Consider the following 25,867-nt stretch of genomic DNA (forward strand, 5'->3'; position numbering starts at 1 on the left):
TTGTCACCATAGGATGATACCTCTAGTGCCTTTGGATCTCTTTTTTTTCGATCTTCTCTTCTTCTTCTTATTCTTCTTTTTTTCCTTCTATTATTCTGTTCTAGTTTTCTAAACATGAACAATTTATATTTCTAGTGAATAGCTCCAACTCTTGGAGGAGAAAGACGAAGAAGAAGAAGAAAAACACGTAGGTGTTAAATGAGTGAGTGTTTTTGAATTCTTTTATATTTCAAGTACCAACTTAAACTAATGGTTGATATACTTAAGAGATCAAATGTATTTAATTAAAAAAATTAGTGACTAAAGTCCGTCGGACTAAAAATAAAGGTGATTACTGACCTAATTTAACTAAATATATAGGGATTCTCGAAGATAAGAATTAGGGTTTCCAGGCTGGAAAGGAAAACAATATCCTAAAGCTCAGCTGGGTGAGCTCTCTCTTCCATTCTATGGCCGCCATCATCCGCTTTTCGAACTCTCTCTCACAAGATGAGATGCTTATATTCTTCGTCTCGTCAGCTTCCGCCGAATCCAATTCATTCGTGGCCTCCTCCTTCGGAAGCTACAAGACCACGCGCCAAGATCCCAGCGAAAGGAACATGCAGTGAATGTTTATTGGATCTCCAGGTGTCGGCAAAGGAACCCAAGCCAGCCGCCTCTCGAATCTCCTCTGCGTCCCTCACATTGCTACCGGAGATCTCTTCCCGGAAGAGCTCGCCTACTCTGGACCCCTCTGCAAACAAGTTAGTTTCTTTTTCCCTCCTTATTAACTTTATAGTAATGATTAATAATCATTTTCCCTTTACCTGTTATATGAATTTATGAAATTAATAGTAATTTTTTAAAAATAGTTTTCTCTTTATCTGTTTTCTGATGCAAAGTTGTTAATTTTTTGCTTGGATGCAGCTAACGGAATCTGTGAACCAAGGAAAATTGGTTTCGGATGAAATTATAACAAGTTTATCGTCAAAAAGACTTGAAGCTGGAGAAACTAAAGGTGATTCAGGATTTATTCTTGATGGTTTTACTTGAACTATAAACCAAGCGGTTAGAATTTAACTTTGCTATGTCTTCCCATTTTCAATTTGTTTGCTCAAATATTGTCTAGGAAATATTGGAAGGAGAAATAGACATTGATTTGCTTGTAAATCTGAGGCTTCTGGAGAGTGTCTTGATTGAGAAATGTCTTGGTAGAAGAATTTGCTGTCAGTGTGGGAAAAATCTGACGCAAACCTCAAGTTGTATGTCAAAGCTCATTACCAGCTCAGATGATACAGAAGAAGTGGTGAAAGCATAATTCCATATATACATCAAAAAGGTATCGATTCATTTGGACTAGGTATTGTGTCAACTTTAACAGAATGTGGAATAAATTTGTTGGAGCATAACGTAAGAATGTTATTCCTGTTCTCCTAGAATCCCGTAAATTTGTGTGTTTTTTTTCCTTATTAACATTCCTTAACATGAGTAAAGTTGCATATTCTTTTCTGGTAATTTTTTTATCAACTCTTTAGTTATGTTGTGAAGGGTTTGAAATTAACATTAGTTTTGGGATTGAGTGGAAATAATGAAAATATGCATTTCAGGTTCCCTTTACTGCTAATTTGATTTCCTCTTTCCATTTTGATCATGCTTTGCTATTCATATGTGGTCACAGAGTCAGGCTTTGGAGGACAACTAACGTGATAGAGGAAAATTGATGGATTCGATTTGACAGGAGGTATCCCTGAATCGTGGCCAAAGCTGCTGGAGGCTCTTAACCTTGATGATTTCGAGGAAAGGCAGTCTCTTGCAGCATAAGGTATTACATACTACTTTAGTTTTATACGAGTCTAATATTCTTTGCTTGCTGGAGTGGCATGCTCATCAATTTTGTGTTCACAAGAGAGAACTAGTCTCCTTTTGCTAATAAATTTGTTTAATCTTAATTATACTTACAGTTTTCCCTAGTTTAGGCCACTCTAGTATTGCTTGCTAAGAGATTTTGGTATATCTTAATTTGACAGAGATACGAAGAAAGGTTTCTTGTGTAATAGAATATCTATCCAGTAACAACTTTGAGGAATAATATGCTTACTTCAATATTTGCAAAATCATTGCGAGTCACTGTTGGTATGCTACGTAGCATATTATTTTGGCTGCAAGTTATAGTAGTGATCGAAATGCGACTTCGATTTATAAATCCTGATCTCATGATCTCTTATTATTAGCAAGCTGAATCTACTATTTAGCCAGGCAATAATGAAACCATGGGAACCCTGTTTGCCTCCCTTTAGATTTGTAGTGAGTTAATAGGTTGCTGTATTTTGAATTATAATTTTGACATCCTTGCAGCTGGCCGAGCTGGCTGGCTCAAGTATAGCCAGGCAGTAAGTTATGACAGCTGCAATAATGAAACCGTGGGAACCATAACCAGCTCTTGACTGCCATAGTTTCAGCATTCCAAGATAGAGCGTCCCATATATATATAAAAAAAGTTTACCCAAATAACATTTGAAAGAACCCTGGTGGTAGCAAGTAACTTTGTAATATGCTATAAATAGTGTCAGTTTCGTGGTAAAGGTATTTGGAGCTTGAATTTTTATAAAATGCAGATATAAACTGAATCACTTCACAGAATAAACTGAATCTATTCAACATCCAAACAAATTGAGTTCTGTGGTGAGGGGTTTAATAGAATAGTTAATTCAAAAAAGAAAAAGGTTCTCTTAAACTGAATCTCTTTGCAGAATAAACTGAAGAACCAGTTAAATCAAATTATTGTGATTCAACTGCCATGTGTGTGCAAAAAATTCCCGTTGGGAGATTTACCTACCAAAGTCAGGTGTGCGATCGGGGCTGGTCTGGATTTGTCAAGGCAAAGCTATGGGAATCGAAAGGGCAACCAAAAAAAATGTTTCTTTTCAAGGTTTGGTTGATTGTGTATATATTCAATTAAAAATTGAAAAATAATTAACAAAGTAAAAGGATTCCAAATGTAAAAGGTTTAGAAATGAATCTCAAACGTGATATAAAGTCTAATAAAATATGTGATATAACAAAATGAGCAGAGAAGGTTGGTTTAACCAAATGTTTCTTAGGCAACATAATTCGGAGGGTATTTCATAATTCGGAGGTCTCTTATGGAAGTTACTCACAATCTGGTGTTGGGAGTAGTCTACTATCTTACCTCTCCTTACCCCATATATATGGGAAAAAAGGACAATCATTTTCCTTAGACAACATATCAAAATAGGATACCATGGAATGCAAGGCGTAAGTCAAGAAGCAAGAAGGTAGGCTTATTAGAGGAACCAAGAGAAAGAGGTATTTGGCATTAAGAATAACGTCCCAAAGAGAGCTTTGGCTGTGCAAAGGTCGCCGACAAAGCTTGATAAGTTGAGCTCGATTTAGCGCTTTCGTGGGCGGATACTTAAAACCACCACGTAATTTTGATTTCCCGGTTGATTTTCTTTCATTGCCACCCAATAGGGAAATCCTATTGAGAGTCAGAACCCTAAATTTACGAAATGAGGAGCGTCCGGTAGCGCCACACGAATAAATTGGAACGCCAGAAGGGACGCGGCGCGAAAGACCCTAAGAGCCCTAATCCTATAAAGGCTTAATGCGAAAACAAGTGTTGAAATTATATCCTAACTTAACTCTAAATCTCTAACATTTTTTATGTTATACTTTTATGTATTTAGATTGTAACAACTGTTAAATTCGGTTACTATCCAACATGTGTTGTATTTATATATATTTAAAAAAATCATGCTTCCTCTTTCTCATAAAATATGTTCATTAGTGATTTTTTTGGTCAATTTTTTAAAACTTTGACTAGTTATTATTTAAAATTTATTATTGATAAAAATATGTAAAAATATTTTTTAAAAAACTTCAATCAAGTAGTTTTCAAATATATTTTATAAAAGCTAATTATTTAAAATATTTAAAATAATCATGATCAAAGTTTTAAAAAATGACTTTTAAAAAATCAATAAAGGACATTTTTATGGAACATAGGGAGTATATTAAAAAAAGTTAAAATGGTAATTTTTTAGGAAAAATTTCTCCCTCCCGGCTGCATAACCACATTGTCTGCACAAAAAATTTCCCCCTCCCCAGTTGCATCTAGAACCCCTTTCATCGTCCTTGTAAATCTTGAAAGTTAATTTAGGGTGAGAATGTTAAATTTGATACTAGTATTAAAGATTTAGATATTAGGTTTAGAGATTTAAGTTTGAATGTGTGGATTTAGGGGATTTATGACGATAACAAGAGGAATGATTGATAATGGAGGTTTAATAACGGGTGAGATGACAAAGACAATCGATGATAGCCAACTACAGTTGGTAATGAGTTGAAATGAGAGTTTTTAGGGTTGTTGGTGTTTTTGTAATTTTAGGGAAAAAATTATTTACTAGTATTATTATTTTTTAAAAAATAAATAAATAAATATGGTACGTGTCATTTAAAGTTTTTTAATGGTCTTTATTGCGTAAGTACCTAAAAGAGTAATGCTGAAAACGTTGGACACATATTTTTAAAAAAAATTATTTATGCACCTAAAGTTAACTTAAAGTATAGTTTGAAAACTTATTTTTGCATTAAGCCAAAATATAAATATAACACATGTCACTTAACAACTTTTTAATGGCCTTTTACTGTGTATACACCTAAAAGTGTAACAAAAAAAATATAGACAGTTAAAAGTATAATGTCAAAAATATTAGGCGTCTATTTTTAACAAAAAAATTCATTAGCTACCTAAATTTACTTAGGTATAATATGAGCACTTATTTTTGCATTAAGTCTTTCTATAAAATAGGAAGGATCACAATTAGTAATGGGTATGAGACTCGAACTCTATGCGTTTTGTCTCGGCTTGACCTTATTAGATTGATTTTTTAAAAAAATTAGGTTCGGATCAAGTTTGAGTTTAGGATAAAAAATATCGACTCAAAAAATAATGTAATTATATCTTATATTTAGAGGAAATTGAAATAATACTCATTTCCGTATTATTTTTTAGATCTTTACTTATCGAATAAAATTAAAATTTATTTATAAATATATTTATGTTGAGTTATATCAAATTCGAATTCTTTCTAAAAAAAATACCGAGTTGAGTTTTGAGTCAAATAAAATTATTTTAAATTTAAAATGAAAGACATATATATTTTAAATTAAATCGGATCGACCAAAAGACCCAATTCCATCCCTAATCAGAATCGTGCTATGTGCGCGAAATAAAGTGTTGTTGGTAGTCTTCTTCATCAAAAGCTTTACCAGACGTGTCTATTCCTGGTTGGTTCCAGGGAACTGGCAGCTTCATCGAAGCTGAATTTACTAATTTAAATGATGTCACTCTAACTCTGTGTATTGTCCAATGTTGCTGTACTTCGATTCAGGAAGATAAAAAATGGCGTCACTTTCTTTTAAAAAACAGTATTTTTTCACTTTCACTATTATTTTAATTTTTTCCAGATAATTTGTATGCCTAATGTTTTTGAGTTATTATTTTAAACGTTAATGTAATAACGTCTGTCAAAAAATTTTGTTATCTAACACATATTACCTTTATATTTTTTTCTCTCTACTCGTCATTAGGGTTATACCGTCGTTTGCCAATTTTTTGCTTCTGATCGTTTTTTCTCTTTCCCGTTGTCTACCATGTCCGCTCTAGAAGACGAGTTGGCAGGATTGGAATTGACTGATGAGGAGGAAGAGGTATTGCCGCTTGGGAATCCAAACGCAACATCATTGGTTTCTTTTGAGAATTGTTTAGTAGGACGGTTCATTGATTCAGGTAATATTAATTTTCTCGCTATGAAAAAGATGATGGCTAACGTTTGGCATCCTATAGGGGGTATCACCATTACGAAATTGGAAGGGGATGCCATTTATTCTAGTTCTATCATGAGGTGAAGGTTGATCGGATTTGGAGGGAGGACCCGTGGTATTTTAATTACCACTCACTGATTCTTTATCGTCTGTCAAAAGATGAAGATCTGAAGAGGGTGCCCCTTGAGTGGGTGGAATTTTGGGTTTTGGTCAACAATCTCCCTGCGGGTTATATTTCGGAGCCGGCCGGTGGCGAAACAACTGGGGAATTTTGTAGGGAGTTTCATTGAGTTTGATGCCTTTGCTATTGCGATGGGTTATCGAGGATGTCTTCGTATCAGGGTCAATGTGGATACTAGGAAACCCCTCAAGCGTATGAAGAAAATCGCTCTTCTGAATGAGAACATGACTTATGCAAAGTTTTAGTACGAAAACTTAGGGTTTTTTGCTTCCTCTGTGGAAAGTTGGGTCATGGGGAAGGGTGTTGTTCATTGCATGTTCTTCTTTCGAAATAGGAATTAATACCCCAATGGGATCTGACTCTCCGTGCACCACCAAGGCGTCGTTCTTTGCCGCCTAGCCCTTGGCTCCAAGAAGAGGGTTTATCTACTGAATCTCAGGTGAAGACAGGTGTTTCGTTGACTTGGCAACCACATCAACAGGTTTTATCAGATGTAACCTTGTGATTTATAATATGACGAAGGAAAATATTTCGATCAAAACAATTTCATCATAATCGACAGGCCTGAAGAATCAGGCCAGCCGAACACAATGAGGCTGCTCAGTTGTAACGTCCGAGGTTTGGGAAATCCTTAGACTGTTCGACGTCTTTGGCACACGGTGAAAGACTTAAACCCTACAATAGTTTTTCTCATGGAAACAAAGCTACAGAAATCTAGGATGGGGACGATTCGTTGGTCTTGCGGCTTTGTGAATGAAATTGAGGTGGATGCGTTTGGTACTAGGGGTGGACTATGTCTTGCTTGGCATTCCTCGTGTGAAGTTACTTTGAGGTCTTACTTGAACTCTCATATCGATATTATCATTTTTTATAGTTTGTATAATTCTACTTGGCATTGTACTAGGTTCTATGGTGCTCTGGAGGAAGCCCATCATTTCGAATCATGAAATCTTTTGAGATAGTTGAATGACACCCTAGATACTCATTGGTTGGTTATTGGGGATTTTAATGAGATACTTTACTTATTTGAAAAGGAATGAGGCCTAGTTCAAAGTGATCGGCAGATGAAAGCGTTTCGTCAGGCTATGGTGGATGCTAATTTGAATGATGCTGGATATTTGGGGAGATGGTATACGTGGGAAATGGGAAGGCATGCTGATACAAATATCCGGGAAAGATTGGATTGGGGCATAATCAATGATGAGTGAAGAACTTTGTTTTCGGCTTATTGCTTATACCACTTGAATCATTCTATCTCTGATCACTGTCCGTTATTGGTGGAGACATCTAGTAATGGCAGGGTGGATAGGCGATGGCAGTTTAAATTTGAAGCATTTTGTTTACTTAACGATTCTTGCGAGAGTGAAGTTTTAAGACTATGGAATGAATCGACATGTAGTGTTCCTGACAAACTTAAGAGTGTGTGTGTAGGCCTTGATCGTTGGTTCCAAGAGCTGCGCGCCCAAAAACAAGTCACAGAAAATGACCTACGGGACAGGCTTGATGAATTGGTAGAATTATATCCAACGGAAGAAGTTTTGGGAGAGATTTTAGAAATGGAATTGCACCTAAACTATGAAGTTGATAAGATAGAATTGTATTGAGAATAAAGTGCTCGGGCAAACCGGCTCCGCAACGGGGATAATAATACGATATTCTTCCACCGTTTCACCTCTCAACGAAAAAGAAGAAATCAAATTTCGTTCTTTAAGGAAGGGAATGGTCATTAGATTGAGGATACATTGGGGATGAAGAGAGTATCATGGGAGTATTTTGAGGGATTATTCACTTCGTCTTCTTCCTCGGTGGATCCGAGTATCACTGAGGGTATTCAAAATCGTGTAACTTAAGAGATAAATGATGAGCTCTTGAAATATTTGGGACAAGAGGATGTCCTGGAGGCGGTGAAAACGATGAGTCCTTTAAAAGCTGCAGGGAAAGACGGTATAGGGGCAGTTTTCTATTAGTGGTTCTGGCACATGATAGGTACAGAGGCAGTTGATTATTGTATTGAGCTTATTCAGGGACATTTTTCCTTCAAAGAAATTAACCACACGCATATTATGCTTATTCCCAAGATAGAGGCTCCGCGTCAAATGAATCAATTTAGACCGATTAATCTTTGTAATGTGCTCTATAAAATTGTTTCGAAAATGATGGTGTTTTCAGACTTCAGAGTTTTTTGGATTCTTGTATAGATAAAGCTCAGAGTGCTTTTGTGCCTGGCATGTTGATTTTCGATAATATCATTATGACATACGAGATTCTTCAATCGCTAATCCGTAAGTGAGAGGGTAGATCGGGTTACTTCGCCATGAAGCTCGATATGAGTAAGGCGTATGACAGAGTGGAGTGACACTCTGTGTGATATGTGATGTTTCTATTAGGATTCTACTCTCGATGGATAGAGCTTATTAAAAGGTGTGTTAGTTCAGTCTCATATGCAGTGGTGGTTAACGATGTTATTGGGTAGCAGTTATGGGGCTTGCGGCAAGGTGGTCCGTTGAGCCCATACTTATTCCTGTTATGCAGTGAGGGTCTGTCATCGCTAATGCGTCGAGCTGAAGAGAGAGGTAGTTTGAAGGGAGTTAAGGTAAATAGGTATGCCCCACAAATGACTCATTTTTTGCTGACGAAAGCTTAATTTTCAATAAAGCTACTGTTAGGGCAACTTTGACTTTAAAGAACATGCTAAGTGCTATGGAGAGAGTTCGGGCCAAGCTATCAATTTGGCAAAATCGGGTTTGTTCTTTAGTAAAAACGCGGTAGATGACAATAGAAGGGAGGTGAGACGGATTCTTGATGTCGATTCTACTGCTAACCCGAAAAAGTATCTGGGTCTCCATGCGATCGTGGGAAAAAAATAAAAAATAAGCCTTTACTCATCTAAATGATAAGCTGAAAGCACAGATTCATAGCTGGAGTGCCTGGGTATTGTCTCGAGGGGGTAAATAAGTTTTCATCAAATTAGTGCTGCAGGGTATTCCTTATACACAATGAATTGTTTCTTTCTCCCAAATCTCTTTGTTCAGAGTTGAATGGAATCATGGTGAGATTTTGGTGGCAGAAGTCCGAGAGAAAAAGGGGCATTCATTGGTGCATGTGGCAGTCGTTGTGTGCTTTAAAAGACTCATGTGGAATGGGTTTTCAGAAAATATAAGATTGCTTTGCTATCCAAGCAAGGGTGAAGGCTTCTCACTAATCTGACTACTTTGGTGAATAGGCTTCTTCGTGCGAAATATTTTTCGGCAGAAGACTTTATGAGCGCTAGGTTGAGATCGCATCCATCTTATATTTGGAGGAGCATTTGGAGTTCGAGGGGCTTATTGGAGAAAGGACTGCGGTAGCAAGTGGGCTCGGGTACCTTGATATCCATCTAGAATGATTTTTGGCTCCCGGAAAGTGCACGTATAAAATTCATTCCCCTCATTTGAATGTGGGTAAACATATTTATGATCTTATTGATGGGGAATTGAAGGTGTGGAATGAGAATCTTATTGCTTCTATTTTTAGTGAGGAAACATAAAAGATCTTGGTCATTCCAATTGCAAGTTTCACTCGTGAGGATTGCCGTGTTTGGTATAGGAAGAAATCGGGGCACTACAGTGTTCAGAGTATGTACATGCTGCTTCTTTCAAACTTAAATCTCGATCCTGGTACTGGTTCATTTTTCATTGGTTGTGGCCATGCTCATTTCAAAGAAAAATCAAGATTCAGGTTTGGAAGTTCATTTGTAATTATATTCCAACCAAGCATAATCTGTTGGTGAAAAAATTGTTTAATGATTCATTTTGCCAAAGTTTTATGAATTATGTTGAAACCAATGTACATGTTATCCGTGATTACTCTTTTGCTAGGGGTGTTTGGTCTCATTTGGGTGTAAATTGGTCGTTAAGTATTGATGGGGGAGATCTTTTTCCTTGGATTGAGTGGTTGCTACTTTACAATCATGGTAAAAGTTGTACAATCATTTTAGTAACTATACGAGCACCGTGGTATGCTAGAAATATGCTTTACCATGAAGCAAAAAGATTTAGGGTTGAGGAGTTATCTACCTTTATTCGAGTTCACTGCCAAGGATTTATTGAAGCCAATACCATGTTGCTTGCTGTCCCTCTGTCTGTCCTAGCTAGATGGTGTCCTCCTCCGCTCCTCTGGGTGAAATTTAATTTCGATGCATGTTACATCCAAGCACAAAACAGAGGGTGCAAGTCATGGGTGCAAGTAGAAGATCTTTCACTCGTGTTACCTCCGCTTTTGTCGCTGACGCGATGACAGTAATTTCAAAGCTGGTTTCATCGAAAAGGGATTTCTCGGTCAGAAGTGCTTTGGTTTGGGAAGCAAAATGTATATCTAGGAACATACATGCATGTAAATTCAAATTTACAAATGGAAAAAATAACAAGGAATCTCACATCCTAGCCACGACGAGAGATCTGGATGGTGAGGATCGGTATTGGATCGAAGAGGCACCCATGTTAGTGATGGACCAGGTTGTCGAAGATTCCTGGTGCATGTTTTCTCCATAGCCTGCTAGGATATGTTTGAAGATGTGCTCTTTTGGCTCTATGGTGTCTTCTTGCTCTCTGCTCGGTGCTTCATCGTTTTCTCCTTTTGGTTGTGTAGCACAGTAGCAGTGAAGCTGAATGGTCGGCTGTTTGTAGTTTCTTAGCTCCTTTTGTTTTCAGCGTTTGTTTGGTTTCCACTTTCTTCTTTTATTTGTTGCTTGATAATTGTCACGCACTATGTTTTTCTATTACTCTTTGGGGTTTTTCTTTGAACACTTGCTTTTGTATATGTTTTGTTCCTTAATAATAATTGGCCGACTGTTTTATTAAAAAAATATAATTTCTTTAAAATTATATAAAAAGTAAAATCCTTAAAATTTTCAAACCCTAATTCCATTTTCTTTTAACATTTCATTTGTCGATCATGTCCACGCCCTCCGTGTCTCCACCTCCCTTATCATCTTTCTTGTTGAATGTTGTTATTCTTATTGGCGTGCTTGGCGTCAGCCACTAGGGTGTCGTAAAATTTCCCCTTGTTGTCATCTTTTTGCAAATTTTCCCTTTTTTTTCTTCGTCGGTGGTTATTCATTGGGTGACTATTCGATTGAAGAAAACGTCAACAAATGACAACGACCGACGTGAGTAAAAGGAATTAAAATTAAAGTTCTCAAAGTTTTGAGGTTTTCTTTCTAAAGATTTGAGAAAATTTGACTTTTATGAAAAGTACTATAATTTTAAGGTTTTTTTAATTTCAAATATTTTTTTGAAATTTTATAAACATAATATGTGTTAGATAACAATTTTTTTTAATTACAGCGATGGATGAGACACCTAAATAATAAACTTAAATTAATAAAAAATATTTAACACTCAAATGAGAAAAGATATATAGTTTAGACACGTTTGTATATTATGCTTTTATTTTATTATATGCTACTATTTCTTTTCAATTACTCCTACTTATTTAGAATTCATTTTTCAAATCTAATTGTTTTATTAAACGAAAATATTAATAATTATATTTTTGTTTGAGTTAATTTAAACGTATCTATTTGTGTCAATGAAGAATGATATATTTTAAAAGAAAATAAATAATTTTTTTTTAAAAAAATTAGTGTGATTATTTATTAAAGTTTAAGCCTAAAACATCTTGAATTTGATTTTTATTAATTGATTTTATTTGTGATGTGTCATCAACGATTGTGATTTGCGAAGCCTAAGGACCTTCTTAATTCCGTGTATCAAACACTCAGCTAGATATTTTCCCATTTAAAGTCCAAGCCAAATTTGCGGATAATTTTGTCATTTTCTATTAACAAGGCTACTCCCGTCATTTTACACAACAAACATTATCGTCGTTCACGACCACACAACAACGATAACGGCATAAACCCAACAGATCCCGTGAAGTAGGTAGGGTAAACTATACATTTAAGACCACAACCATTTTTTTTTTGTTACTAAATTATTTTTTAAATCACATTCAATGATACATTTTAATTTTATTTTAGGCATAAATAATTAAACAATTTATAGAACTGTTGATATAATTTTTTTTATATTTTTAATGATGACATGATATTAATTTATGATAACATGTTATTATCTCCACTATTTTTTTAACAACGAACGACTAAAATGAAACTAAAATTAAATGTTAGGTATTATTTTGAAAAAATATTTGAGTGATCAAAATAGAAAAAAAGGTGATAGTTGGGCTTTTGATTTTTTTTCAATGATGACATTGTATTGATTTATGTTGACTCGTGAGCATCTCTACTAATTTTTTGGATAAATTATACATTTAGTACTTAAACTATTAGTTTTGGTCTATTTTAGTTGTAGACACCCGTTTTTGTCCGAGTCTACAAAAACATTATATTATTATTATTATTTTAATTTATATATAATAATTATTTTGCAGGCAGTTCTTTGTCTGATGTAGTATAACTCAACCATTGAAATCTTGGCCTATTATAGATCAAATTCATATGAGATCTCTTGTCATTTTTGTTTTTGAATATTGCAAGCTCCCAGAGGCAGGTTCCATGGCTTAGCTAATTTTTTATTGCGAAAGCCTCCACAATATAAGTCAGGGTGGTGTACATAATTTGAGCTTCAAGTCGCTTGCTTCCAATTATGGGATCGAAGGAGGTTACAGTAGAAGATAGACTAGAAGGCCTATGACAACTAAACAATGAAACTAAGAACAAAATATCATTGCCCAGATTAACCGGGTTGACTCAAGATGGTTTGGATTTGCTCAATTCATTGCAATTCAATCTCGATCTTCTCTCTCCGCAACTTCCTACGATGAAGAGGTTCAGTCTGCTAAAGCTATGCTCGGAACTTGGAAAAGTCAATCCCAAAGTTTGAGAATGAGCATTAAGAATGCGAATATGCAAGCAAAGGATAATATGAGGAAAACTGCTCTAAAAGAGGGAACTTCTTCTCGGTATTGGAGAAGAATCCATGGTTTGTCGGTGCAATTTGCAAACGAAGGTTGGAATGACATCTACTGCAGAAAGCATCACAGAGAGTCTTTGCGGTACCCGTCAATAGATGGTTCAGGAGGTTGAAAGAAGCGCAAGCACACTCATGACTTTCGAGGAATCAACGGGCGCATTAAAAAAAGGCTGAAAGTGAATACAAGGGACACAAATCATTGCTATCATGAACTCGAAATTTTCTGTCCAAGATGCAACGCCACGATGTTATTGAATGGCCCCATGTTTAACCACCACATATCTCAACTATTCCACTACACCCCTAAAAATTCAGCCATAATCTATGGCCATTACATACTGCTTCTCTTCCCCTATATATTCAGCAAACACGTTGCTTTAAAAGGGGACAACAAAAAGAAAAAGGGAAGGGGTAATAACAAGGCAGAAAAAGAATTAAAGGGAAGAGACCATCGGCTTCACGGGGACCTTTGTATTCATGAACGTCCTTCCCTCCATTTCTAAAAAATTTTGAGTGTGGGGTAACCCCTGACACCATATTCACTTGCTAAATTTCTGTTTGCTTCCTCATTGACATCAACATTAGCTAGAAAGACTGAAGGGTAGTGTTTACTCGATATAGATGTTGCTTTCTCATACTCGAGAGCAAGATGCTTACAGTGACCGCACCAAGGAGCGTAAAATTCGACAGCCATAAAATTGTGCTTACTAACAGTTTCAATGAAGTTGGTGTGATCCAAAGTCAAAACGAACTCTTTCTCTTTCGATTCAATGCTACCGTCGGCTGCTATCGTCAATAAAGAGCATAAGATTCGGCCAACGACAACAATATTTAACGCCAACCCAGTCATTACGACCACCACACACACGAACCCATCGCACACGACCAAGAACAATGGTGAACGGCGGCACGATTTACTTACCGATGGGAGACTAACGAAGACTGCACGACTAAGCGAAGAACTAAATAACGCTAAACGTGATGATGACTAACTCCAGCGACCCCGATTTGCTACGAAAGATGGTGGTGCGACGAGAATGATAGAAGAGAGAAAAGGAAAATGGCACTGCCTGGAAAGGAAAAGAAAAAACGAAACATTTTATTTGATGATACAAGGCAGGAGCAAGTGTTTTTTGTGTTTTAAAAAGAAAAGGGTAAACCAAAACAGAAGTCTTTATATTTGCTAGAGTTTTTGAAAATTGACAAAAGTTTTGCGTTTTTTTTCATTTTTTGCTCTTCATTTTGATTTATTATTTTATTATTATTATTTTAATCATTTTTTACGTTTTTTATTTGTTTAATATTTATTTAATATATTTTTCTAACATTTTCAACATTTTTTTAGAAGAATTCCAACAAATCAAAGATAAACAATTCAAATCGGGTATCTAAATTTTAATTTTAATTTTCGCAATTAAAGATAACCGATAAATTAATTGGTACCGAAAGGGCGGTTCAAGGGTGCTAATCCTTCCTTGACCGTAACCGACTCCCGAACCCGACACATTTCTGGTAAAATGTAGATCAGGTAAGAAATAAAGGTATTTGGTAAACCTATTTATTTTTAAAATAAATGATCGGTGGCGACTCTAATCATTTAATCCAAGTCGAAGCCTAATTTCAGGTCCAACCGAAAGACGGTTCCGACATTAGTATTTAAACTTTCAGTTTTTTCAAAATCATACCTAAAGTTTAGTTTTTATTTTATTTTAGACCCCATTCAAAATTTAACATTAAGTTTTAAATTTTTTTTGAAAGTTTATGTACTAAAACAGAACAAAACTGATTGTTAAGGTACTAAATACGTTGATCCATTGAATATTTAACGGTAAAATAAAATAAAAACTAAACATTAAACATAATTTAAAAAAATTAAATATTAAAACAAATCAAAACAAATAATTTAAGTATTAAATACATAGTTTACCTAAATTTTTTAATAACGATGACTAAAATGAAACTCAACGGATCATGGTGTAGTTTACCCAAATAAGTAACGCAGCATTTGACGTCCGTGAAAACGACGTAACCCCTCGTCTCGATATTCCCCACTCTTCAAACGCCACGTGTCGCACACGAGATTTCAAAGATCTTTAGAGATGCTGTAGAGAAACTCGAGCTGCCGGCTTTTGATTTTGTCCAGCTCAGCAAGCCCATCGGGTCCCAAAATCTTATCCACGTGGAAATATCGCTATCCGACGTGGAAATTCCGGAACGAATCCATACCTCCATTTTATCCACGTCAGCACAGCGGGATCGTCTCAATAATATCTTCTTCAATCTCGCGTCGTCCAAACAAAAGGTCGCCTGTATCTGTTCCTTCCGAGTCGCACTATTTCTCAGGCTGTCAATTTATTTTATTAAAAAAAATCTAATCTACAATAAATTTTTAGATTTTTTTTCCCAGAATTTTCATTTTAATGTAAAAATTACGCTTTGAAATTAATTATTTTGCTTTATTTTATTTTTAAATTCGAACATGTTTCCGATCCAGCTGAATAATGGTGGATAGTTGAAGCTTCGCTGACTGGTATCTTCATTTGTAATACCTGTAAGTACTTTAGCTTTATGTCAGATTTGAATTCTTTCCTTTTATTGAATTCCATTAGATTTCATTTTTTGAGCTGCAAAGAAATTTTTAGCCGTAGAATATTCAAAAATTTCTACTCATTGGTTTACTTATAATTGTTTATATCGTTTGATTGGGTTTGGATTGGTAGTAGAAAAGCTTTGCTTTAATTTTAGGAGCAGATTTAGGTTCTTGATATTAGGGTTTTGACTTATAAGTCTTTAAAACTTTTACTTATTTTGATAATTTGGAATTAACTTGTGGTTACATGTTTATGTGTAAGATTAAGTTGCTTTGTAGTATAATGGGTTTGTTCCTTAAAGCGAGGAAAATATCGGGGAATTTTACTTGGTTAAACTTAATGGTTGGATTCTGGCTGATTATTTTGATGCGATGCTCTTGTTTTCCACAGGTTGCAAGCAGCTTATGGGTTACAGAGTTGGTTTCTGAAGATTAAAAGGAGTAAACATTTTTTGCCTTGGTGGTTTTTTTGTGAACTTTTTAGTTATGGATCTCCTTTGTGATTTGCTCGTGTTTTAGGTTGAACTATCTGTATTTCAGAGGTTTGCCTTTTCGAAGATGAAGCTATGTACTATTTATTTTTTGAATCGAGGATTTCACTGTTCCAACCTTGGATTGTCCTTTCTGTTACCGATCTTTTCTAATCTGATTTACAGGTAAGTGTCTAGATGAATGTTAATAGTGATGGTGAAAAAGGTTTACGGGAACTAAATCATCGGCACTACGATGGTAACAAGAGAACTACAAATGGTGTTGTTGCTGACGAACAAGTGATGCTGGAAGAAGATGACCCAAAAGTTAACGAGATTGCAAGAAATGTAAAAGATGGTCGTATTGGGGCTGTTCAGGCTCCAGCCATGCGGCAAATGGCGCAGCCACGGCCTCAAAATGCAATGTGTTACTGGCAGAGGTTTCTGCATCTAACAACGGTTACAGTACTGCTTGTAGAAAATGATGATTCTACTCGCCATGTTGTCACTGCACTTCTGCGCAATTGCTGTTATGATGGTGAGCGATTCAAGACTTTCAAGGATCTGACACTTTTTTTGGCTGAACAGTTACAAAATACAGCTTTATTCCTCGTAATATCTTGGGATATTGTTGTCATGGTTTGGAGGTTGTTCACATTATTCTATACACTATTAAATTTCTCATATGTGCCACTTGGAAGAAGAGCTGATTTCTCAACTAGTCTCATTTGATAATTTGCTTCTCTAATATATATTGCTTGTTATGAGCCAAATTAAACTGATTTCTCTAATATATTTATATTGTTTGAAGTGAGAAGTTTTCTTATTGTACTTTGCTTCTTGTCCATTCAAGTATCAGTAGACTCGGTATTTGGATAGATTTTAATGATGAGATTTTACAATTCCTATTCATCTTTTATCAGTTATTTCATGTTTGATTCATCTCCTCTTCTCTTCTTTATACGAGAGATATTTTTAATGTGTCCTACAGGCTTCTTGCATTCTGGAACACTCAACTTGTCAATTATCTGGTGAAATATCGAGGCTGATATCGCCTGTGCTAACCTAAATATTCCCTTGATTTTCCCAGTTATTGAAGCTGCAAATGTATTACAAGCATGGAAGATACTAGAAGATTTGACCAATCATATTGATCTTATACTGGCTGAGGTGGGAATGCCATCCTTATCTGGTCTTGTTCTTTTGAGCAAGATTATGAGCCACAAAACACGTAAAAACGTTCCTGTGATCAGTAAGCCTCCAGTCTTATATGCATTTTGTCGACTGTTCTAGTATTTCACTCTTACTCTCATTATGAGGTCTTTCAAAGTAGATACTTTAACTACTATTTTTGACGATATCTTCTTGCAGTGATGTCATCTCAGGATTCAATGAATCTAGTCTTTAAGTGTTTGTCAAAAGGTGCTGTTGACTTTTTAGTGAAGCCTATTCGAAAGAATGAGCTTAAGAACCTTTGGCAGCATGTTTGGAGGAGATGCCATAGTGTGAGTCATTAACTTCCTACTTCAGATTTAGGTTCCCTATTATAAGTAGTGATTACAAACTATGTACTATCAAGATTTTCTTCTTGCTTCCTGCTTTATTTTCTTGAAAGTAGATAAAATATTTGAGACTAAAAGCATATTCCGTTAATTTATTTTTCAATTGTATGAAGAAGGTAACATCTAAGACCATTATTGATTAGGAGAACTTCTTCTTGTACTAGTTTGTTAAAAATAAAGAAAAAAAAAGCACAGAGAGAGAGAGAGAGAGATAATTTGATTAAATTTTATGTTTTTATAGTTTTCTTTGCCAAGTGATTAATCTTCTGCTCCCTCAGTCTAGTGATAGTGGAAGTGAGAGTGGAACACAAACTCAAAAATCTGTGAGATCAAAAAGCGTTGAGAAGTCTGACAATAACAGTGGCAGCAATGATGAGGACAATAACGGGTGCGATGGTCTAAATGTTGGAGATGATAGTGATGACGGGAGTGGCACTCAGGTATTATAAATCTTTTTTTTTTATAGAAAGTATCATAAATCTGTCCTCCTGTTGCAGGGTATTTTTTGAGGTTAAATTTAATGGTCAAATTTAGGCCTTAGATTGCTCTGAACTGATATTCTTTCATTAATATATATCATACAGTAGAGAGGGAATTTTTCTGTTTATATTAATTTATAATATTTAAATATATTTGTTTTTAGTTGTAATGGTTCATTCAAGCTTAATTTAAGATAATATTTCACTGAAACCACAATAGCATAGATGAGTTCTTTAAGTTATGGATTACATTAAGCTCTGCTTGTGCTTACCTCTGCTTAGGAAATGATGTACATATTCTAAAGAAAAGAGAGCTGTTTAATTTCGGATCAAATATTTTAGTCATACCACTGCTTCGTACAGATACACACATAACAGTATAGGTATTGTGGATTAGCTATAGCGGACTTTTTCTTCTCCTCCTCCCAAGCGCTTCCATTCTTGGTAGGCTTTCCCTAGCCGGCTCTATTTTACTCTTAGATTTCCACTAATAAGATTTAGTGACAAAATGCAACTTCGATTCCCATTTAGAACTTCAGCCTTAATCCAAAAATTTTATGATAGTCTGCACGAATTAGTTTTTTTCATTCCAAATATATGGCTAATCATGTATAAATGTAACATCATCGTAATCACTTTTTGGTATTTTGGCTTTATCCTCAAATTCCTTATCCTTGATTGTTTAACTTCATTGCTCTCATACTTGGATGAAAAGTTCATAAAGTTGTTAAGAGACCTGTAAGTATATGTAGTGGAAAACTATCTGTGCCTTTGCATTTTGCAGAATTCTTGGACAAAGCACGCAGTAGAAGTAGACAGCTACCGTCTAGTTTCATCCTCCAATAAATTTGCTGAGTGCCCTGATAGTACGTGTGCGCAAGTTGTCCATTCAAATGCAGAAGTATCCGAGAACAAAGGGATGCCAGTGGCTACAGCAAAGGGGTGCCAAGGACGAGATGAACAGCCTGGTAAACATGAATTTCAAATGTGTAGCTTAAAGTCGGTTTGAATTGAGTCAATTGAGCTCAAGCAGTAAGAAGTGTGAGATCAATTTGAAAATCGAGGCTTTGATACTCGGTTCAAGCTCGATTCTAGATAAAAATTGAACTACTTGAGCTCGCTCATCTAGGCTCGTTTATCTAACAAAGACAAGTTCATTTCCCATACTTGATTTTGGATTGTTTGGACTCGAACTCGAGTACGAGTCCAAATTGAGATGTTTCTGATACTAAAAACACTAAATATATATTAAAAAGAAAAGAAAGGTTTGATTTGGCAAGCGAACTGCTCTAGTTGAGCTTTAAATTACTCAATCTGCTCCTTCGATAGCTTTAACCTTTAGCTTCTTGAGCATACTTGAAAACGACCAAACTGATTTTTTGTCTTATTTACACGCTTAGCTTGAAGTGTATCATGCTGGTGGCCAACATCTTTATTCTTTTAGTGCCGTTTTACTTTTCTTTCATTTAATGGTAAAACTGTCATGTCTCTCTTCACTTCTTTTAGCGTTTTGTGATCCTTCCTATTGCAGACAACATTGCAATTGGAAATGGCCTGCGTGTGGACATGCCTAGAAATTTAGGTTTACAACTAGAGTGTTCAGTTGAGGTCCCAATCAGAACAGTTGGAACAAAACAGATTAACCTGCTTGAGATGAGCCCCAGTAAGTTAAATGAACAGATTGATAAAAGGCAGCTGGACCTCAATAGTGAAGCCCCGTCCAGCAAACAGAAGTCTGAAGCAGCTAATCAAACAGGCATTACATCTCTGACCTCTGATCTTAAGAAGGAAATTGCCGAGTATGAGGCTTCAAACAGGCTTTCAAAAATCTCAGATGGCAATGATAAAATTGTCAATGATTCTAAAGAACTACCGTCTATTGAACTGGGGTTGAAGAGAGCTAGAGGAGTTAAAGATGCTGGGACTGTAGTTAGGGATGAGCGAAAAGTTTTGAGACGTTCAGACTCTTCTGCCTTCTCAAGGTATAAAGTAGAGACTTATGCATAGGAACATTCGATTAAACGGAATCCCAGAAAAGTATTCCGCAAAGATTTGTTGAATTCTGATTAGTTTTGACCATTATTTCTTTTACCTGCAGGTATAATACTGCAGCAAATGCAAAAAAGGTTCCTGTTGTCAACACTGGAAGCTCGTCTGCACTTGATAATAATTTAGAACTGACTAGAAAAGGATCAGTATGTGATAATCATTCTCGTTTGGTTAATGACCTTCCCAATCAAAGCTCAAATGTTGGCAGCAATAACGTTGATATGGGCTCCACGACTAACAATGCCTCTGCCAAGGCTGCAGCCGAGAAGAATAAGCTAGCTGTATCATCCACTGTTTTCCAACCTATGACAAATGACCTTTTAAGTGGTGCTCATAAAGTTGTGTTAGACAAGGGTGATGATGTAGCTACTACAGCAGGACCGGCTCAACCTAGAGGAACTCACCAAGACCTGCAAACGCAACACCCACGAAATCATTATGATCAACATTGCCATCTTTCTCATGGTATGCAGCAGCAGCGGCGGCGGCCATCAGAGCATGATTTATCTTTGAAAAAACTAGCTGCGGATGCTCCTCATTGTGGGTCGTCAAATATGTTGGGCGGGCTTGTTGAAGGAAATGGTGGCAACTACAGTACCTCAGGTAGTAACCATGGAAGCAATGGGCCAAATGGAAGTAGCAATGCAGTCAATACTGTCGGGGCAAACATGGAAAGTGATAACGGAATAGCTGGGAAAAGTGGAAGTGGTGATGCAAGTGGCAGCGGGAGTGGCAGTGGGAGCGGCAGCAAAGCAGACCAGACCAAGTCTGCTCATAGGGAGGCTGCATTGACCAAATTTCTTCAGAAAAGGAAAGAGAGAAGCTTCCAGAAAAAGGTAAATAACAATGAGGTGTTAACGATAAATAAGCAAGCTAGTCAAAATCTACCTTAAAAATCTTCAAGCCACTAGCTTATGTTATGCCATGTATTTCTGATATGCAAATATTACGTGCACTAGAATTATGTAAACACAAGATTGTGTTTCCAAATTCCAGTTTGACCAAGGAAAAACTGGTTGCTCCCCTTGCATTTTACAGAAGCATAGGCTCATTTCATCAGTTTTTTCGAAGATAATAGTCGAATGCTACTTTTGCTTTGTTTTTTAAACCGTTGGGACTGATTAATTTCAGCAACTCAGAGTAATTTTTTTTTTCTTAATACTTTGGCTTTTTACAGGTTCGGTACCAAAGCAGGAAACGACTAGCTGAACAACGACCTCGCATCAAAGGGCAGTTCGTGCGACAAACACCGAACAAAAATGACCCTGTATCCGAAGGCAATTCATGTGACGAATAATGAAGGAAACAAGAAGAATGAGAGAGAAATCAAATCCTCTTGCTGATACCACAAAGTGACTGGACTATTTGACAATGTTAGGCACGATGAGCTGTGTTTTATTGCTATAGACCTTCCTTCCTCTCTTTTTTTCCGTTTGTTTTATTTGTTGTTCTGGACTTGAATTGTACATTAGGGGAACTGGAGAAGACAGAAGACTTCTATAACAAGACCCCATTTGATTTGGCTTGTGGATTCATGAACATCATTGAACAATAGGGGACTTGGAAAATCTTTTTAATCATGTTTTATCGGTTGGTTTGTGGTGTTCTTTTAACCATTATTTCATCCTCAGATCATCCTTGGAAATTCGAAATGAATTGCTTAACTATGTATGGTATGATTGCCATTTGAAGCCATCGGCCATCCCGAAATACCAATATCCATTAACAAAGGAAATCCCAAAGAGGAATTAGCCCAACTATTCTTGGAAGAAATATATACAAATTTTTTTTCAATTTTGTTGGATTCTACAGTGGATGTCACCATTAATTTAATAAGAGAAAATTCATAAAGAAACATTAAATTGAACACTAAACTTTAAAAGTTATATAATAAGCCTTACACTTTAGATTTGTTACAAAATGGGCACAACACCATTATCTATTATTAAGGAGGTGGCATGTCATGTTAGATTAATAGCAAATATCTAATTTGACCTTTTAATAGTAACTAAAATTTCATTTTACTGTTAATTTTAATTAAAATAATTTTTGTTATGTTCGTTGAATTGAAAAAAAATAAATATAAATAAATCAAATATTATTTTTTAGTGTCATATTATAAATATTAAATTTATACCATATAAATTACTTGATACATCATCAAAAGTTAGGATTACATTACTAAAAGTTGAGATTTGTTTCAATTATTTTTATTTAGGTTTGGATGTATATTCTTATGAATGTGATACTATAGTTTTATGGATGTACTAGGGTCGGATTTTTGGTCTGTCGACTCCTCGAAATCGAGTTTGTCCTGCTATGTCAAAAATCCAAGTTTAAAAGCTTCAAACAAAGGTATTGAAATTAGGTGAGGCAACATTGTCTCAACTCTTGAACCGAATAGGAAATATCAAAGCATTTATAGAACTACTAACTCTACTCCAAGGAAATTGGTTGATATTTTCACATTTTGCAGAACAGGCTTATAGCTCCAAAACAGTTCGAGTAAGATACATCATCTCAGATGTAAATGAACAATAGAAATCGCGGACTGACCAACTCGTAAGGCCTTATTTGCAAGTAAATATTCACCTTGTTCTTGTCACGCCAGCCAAGTCCGAACGACAATAGCCCCGCCTTTCTTCTGGGGCTATCCAGTGTAGCATGTGGTGTCCTATGAAAGCATGTATCTTTGTAAGAGGAAGGACATTGAAAAGATGATTGAAGTACCTATGCTCTTTGTTTTTCACATAGCCTGTAGTTCTCTTCATCAGAATCAAGTGGATTCAAAATTTATCGAAACATTTTGATAAGTGGAAGGACATATAGAAAAGGAGATATGAATCATAATATTAGAATCGATGTTAGAAGAATACGGTGCTTAAATGTTACTCACCGTGGAGAAGACACCGCTTCAGCTTGGCCACTTTCATATTGCAAAGTAGCCTCCAACATCGATTATGCCATTACGACCCTCTTTTCCATCCGAGCAATAGAATCAATAGCCTTCTCATATTTTTCCTGAAAATGTATGTCTTTTTTTTATATCGACTATAAATCTAGTCCCGAAAGAAAGAAGGAAAATAATGCTCTACTCGTGGGATGTTGAATATGATCAGAGCACAGAAAAGAAAGTAGCAATCAGATGTGACATCTCAGTTAGGAATAAAACATACTTCACTCTTTATGCTGAATGACTTGAAATAGTAAAAGAAGATACATCATTTCATGAGATAAGAAAACAATTTCCAAATAATTAAGCGATTGGTGTTAAATTACACAATCATCTTCAGCCAGCAGGAGAACTGCTTTAGAGAAAAATATAAGACGTATAATGTAATCGAAGTAAAATGTTGAGGAGAATTTGGTTAAATACATTAACTATTCGACACCTTAACTAGAGGTGAGTATTTCATTGCGTTGAGTGGACGAGTCTTATTTTATGATTTACATTTTATTTGAAATTTTTTTGAGTCGAGGCGAGTTTATGAAATTTGAGTCTTCAAATTTAATTGTAATGATTTATTGGTACGTATTGGTTCCAATTACATCATGAACAGAAGAGAACCTGAAGCATGGTAACTGCAAATCTCTAGGCAGCTGCATCTTTCCCCACGTTTCTGCGAGCATCTTCAGTCCTTTGCTCTTGCTCCATTCGTGCCAAAACCTGTAGCACATAGAACATAAAAATCACTCGAAAGCTCAAAAATAGAATAAGAACTATGCATTAGAGATGAGAAAAAAACTATAACTTAATCATAGTAGCTTCCTGTTCTTTTTTATCAGCAAGAGCTGTTGAAAGTCAAAATGACTTTCGGTGCAAGTTGAAGAAAATTGAATGAATTTGTCAAATAGAGGGCACCGAAAGTGGGCTGTTTTTTGTTGATTTTTAGGAATGAGTAAATCTTAATTTTAGTCATTGTAATTTAGGGTATTTACAAATTAGTCCTCAAAGCTTCAACTATAAATACCCTAGCTCATTTAGCTTCAAAATCATCCCAAAGCATTCTAGCTTTCTTCCAATACTAGAGAGAATTTAGAGAATTTCTTGAGAGTTGTTTTCTCCTTTTTTATCAAGAGAGAATTATCATTGTTTTCTCCTTGGTAGATCGAGAGAGGTTGTAATTCCTATTTTCTCATAGTGAAATTCTTCTACCGTTGCCCGTGGTTTTTACCCTATAAAATTTAGGGGTTTTCTACGTAAATTTTGTGTCTCTTTTATCTTTAATTTTATTTTCTCAAATTATCAGTTGCATTTTTGCTCTATCCGATAGCCGTCTTCCGCAACAATTGGTATCAGAGCCAGATTTGAGTGTGTAATATCTGCTTATTGTCTTTGTGGTTGCCACCAAAAGGTGGATCCTCCAACATAAGAAAGTAAGAAGGTATTACCCATTCTTTGAAGGTTCCAGAGAACTATTCACGATAGTGAAATAGTGGGAACTATCCGTAAAAGAAGCTATGGAAACGAAATTTGATATTAAAAAATTCAATGAGAGAAATTTCTCATTGTGGAAATTGAAGATGAAGGTCATCCTGAGGAAAGACAGTTGTCTAGCAGCTATCAGTGAAAGGCCGGTGGATTTCACAGATGACAACAAATGGATCGAAATGGACGAGAATGTTATGGCAAACTTTCATCTAGCATTAGCAGATGAAGTATTGTCAAGTATCGAGGAGAAAAAGACAGCTAAGGAGATATAAGATCATCTCACCAAACTGTACGAGGCCACATCGCTACACAATAAAATTTTCTTTAAGAGAAAATTGTACACTCTCCGTATACCAGAATCTACTTTAGTGACGGAGCACTTAAATACACTAAACACTTTTTTTCTCAGCTTACATCTTTCTGTAAAATAGGAGAACAAGAACGTGTTGAACTTCTACTTCAAAGTCTACCGGATTCGTATGATCAACTAATCATCAACTTGACAAACAATAATGTCACCAGTCTAGTCTTCGATGATGTTGCAGTTGCTATTCTACAAGAAGAAAATCGGCACAAGAACAAAGAAGACAGAAAAGTAAATCTGCAACAAGCAGAAGCGTTAACAACGATGACAACGATGAGAGGGAGATCAACAGAACATGACCAAAGCAGCAGTCACAAACATGGTAGATAGAAGTCAAGAAGCAAGAAGAATTTAAAGTGCTACAACTGTGGAAAGAAGGGTCACTTGAAGAATGATTGTTGGAGTCTAAATAAAAACTCCAATCCACAAGGCAATACTGCAAACACTTCAGATGATGGAGATGCTCTATGCTGTGAAGCGTCAACCACCGAGGAAGGCAGAAAAAGATTTACAGATATATGGCTCATTGATTCAGGAGCAACATATCACATGACCTCAAGAAGAGAATGGTTCCATCAGTATGAACCTGTCTCAGGAGGATCTGTGTATAGTTGCAATGATCATGCCTTAGAGATCATTGGTGTGGGAACCATCAAATTAAAGATGTATGATGAAACAATTAAAGTTGTTCGAGATGTGCGGCACGTGAAAGGCCTGAAGAAAAATTTATTATCCTATGGATTGTTGGATAATAATACAAGCAAGATTGAAACACGAAAAGGAATCATGAAGGTGTTCCGTGGAGCGCTTGTGGTGCTGAAAGGCGAAAAGATAGCTGTAAACTTGTACATGCTGAAGGGAGAGACTTTGCTAGAAGCAGAAGCCTTTGTTGCCTCATGTAGTTCAAATTCTGCAATGCTATGGCATTATAAACTTGGAC

At 35.8% G+C, this 25,867-nt stretch overlaps 2 protein-coding genes, 1 long non-coding RNA gene and 1 pseudogene across 4 annotated transcripts; 3 read left to right on the forward strand and 1 right to left on the reverse strand.

The window, feature by feature from the left end:
• Nucleotides 1-399: 399 nt before the first annotated feature.
• LOC120124053 (adenylate kinase-like) lies at nt 400-2,037 on the forward strand. The gene is made up of 5 exons (XM_039142811.1): nt 400-613; nt 658-743; nt 907-997; nt 1,109-1,318; nt 1,658-2,037. Exons 1-4 carry the CDS (start codon nt 490-492, stop codon nt 1,135-1,137), a joined length of 330 nt encoding a protein of 109 aa, XP_038998742.1. The 5' UTR covers nt 400-489; the 3' UTR covers nt 1,138-1,318; nt 1,658-2,037.
• Nucleotides 2,038-12,708: 10,671 nt separating this feature from the next.
• LOC120124021 lies at nt 12,709-13,252 on the forward strand (annotated as a pseudogene).
• Nucleotides 13,253-15,452: 2,200 nt separating this feature from the next.
• On the forward strand, nt 15,453-21,724 carry LOC120124073 (two-component response regulator-like APRR7). Of its 2 annotated transcripts, XM_039142828.1 has the most exons (10): nt 15,515-15,532; nt 15,963-16,012; nt 16,228-16,579; nt 17,132-17,293; nt 17,413-17,546; nt 17,882-18,043; nt 18,867-19,050; nt 19,614-20,064; nt 20,181-20,967; nt 21,309-21,724. In XM_039142828.1, exons 3-10 carry the CDS (start codon nt 16,240-16,242, stop codon nt 21,426-21,428), a joined length of 2,340 nt encoding a protein of 779 aa, XP_038998759.1. In that variant the 5' UTR covers nt 15,515-15,532; nt 15,963-16,012; nt 16,228-16,239; the 3' UTR covers nt 21,429-21,724. The 2 variants fall into 2 exon arrangements, with proteins under 2 accessions (XP_038998760.1, XP_038998759.1); XM_039142829.1 differs by lacking the exon at nt 15,963-16,012 and having other exon boundaries at nt 15,453-15,532.
• A 679-nt stretch (nt 21,725-22,403) lies between these two features.
• On the reverse strand, nt 22,404-23,391 carry LOC120124074. The gene is made up of 4 exons (XR_005516248.1): nt 23,352-23,391; nt 23,028-23,313; nt 22,724-22,805; nt 22,404-22,474 (listed from the first exon to the last, which is right to left on the reverse strand). It is a non-coding gene; the product is annotated as an uncharacterized LOC120124074 (long non-coding RNA).
• Between the last annotated feature and the right edge of the window lie 2,476 nt (nt 23,392-25,867).

This window comes from Hibiscus syriacus, unplaced genomic scaffold (assembly GCF_006381635.1).
Source record: "Hibiscus syriacus cultivar Baekdansim isolate YM2019G1 unplaced genomic scaffold, ASM638163v2 tig00110410_pilon, whole genome shotgun sequence".
NCBI classification, from domain to species: domain Eukaryota; kingdom Viridiplantae; phylum Streptophyta; class Magnoliopsida; order Malvales; family Malvaceae; genus Hibiscus; species Hibiscus syriacus.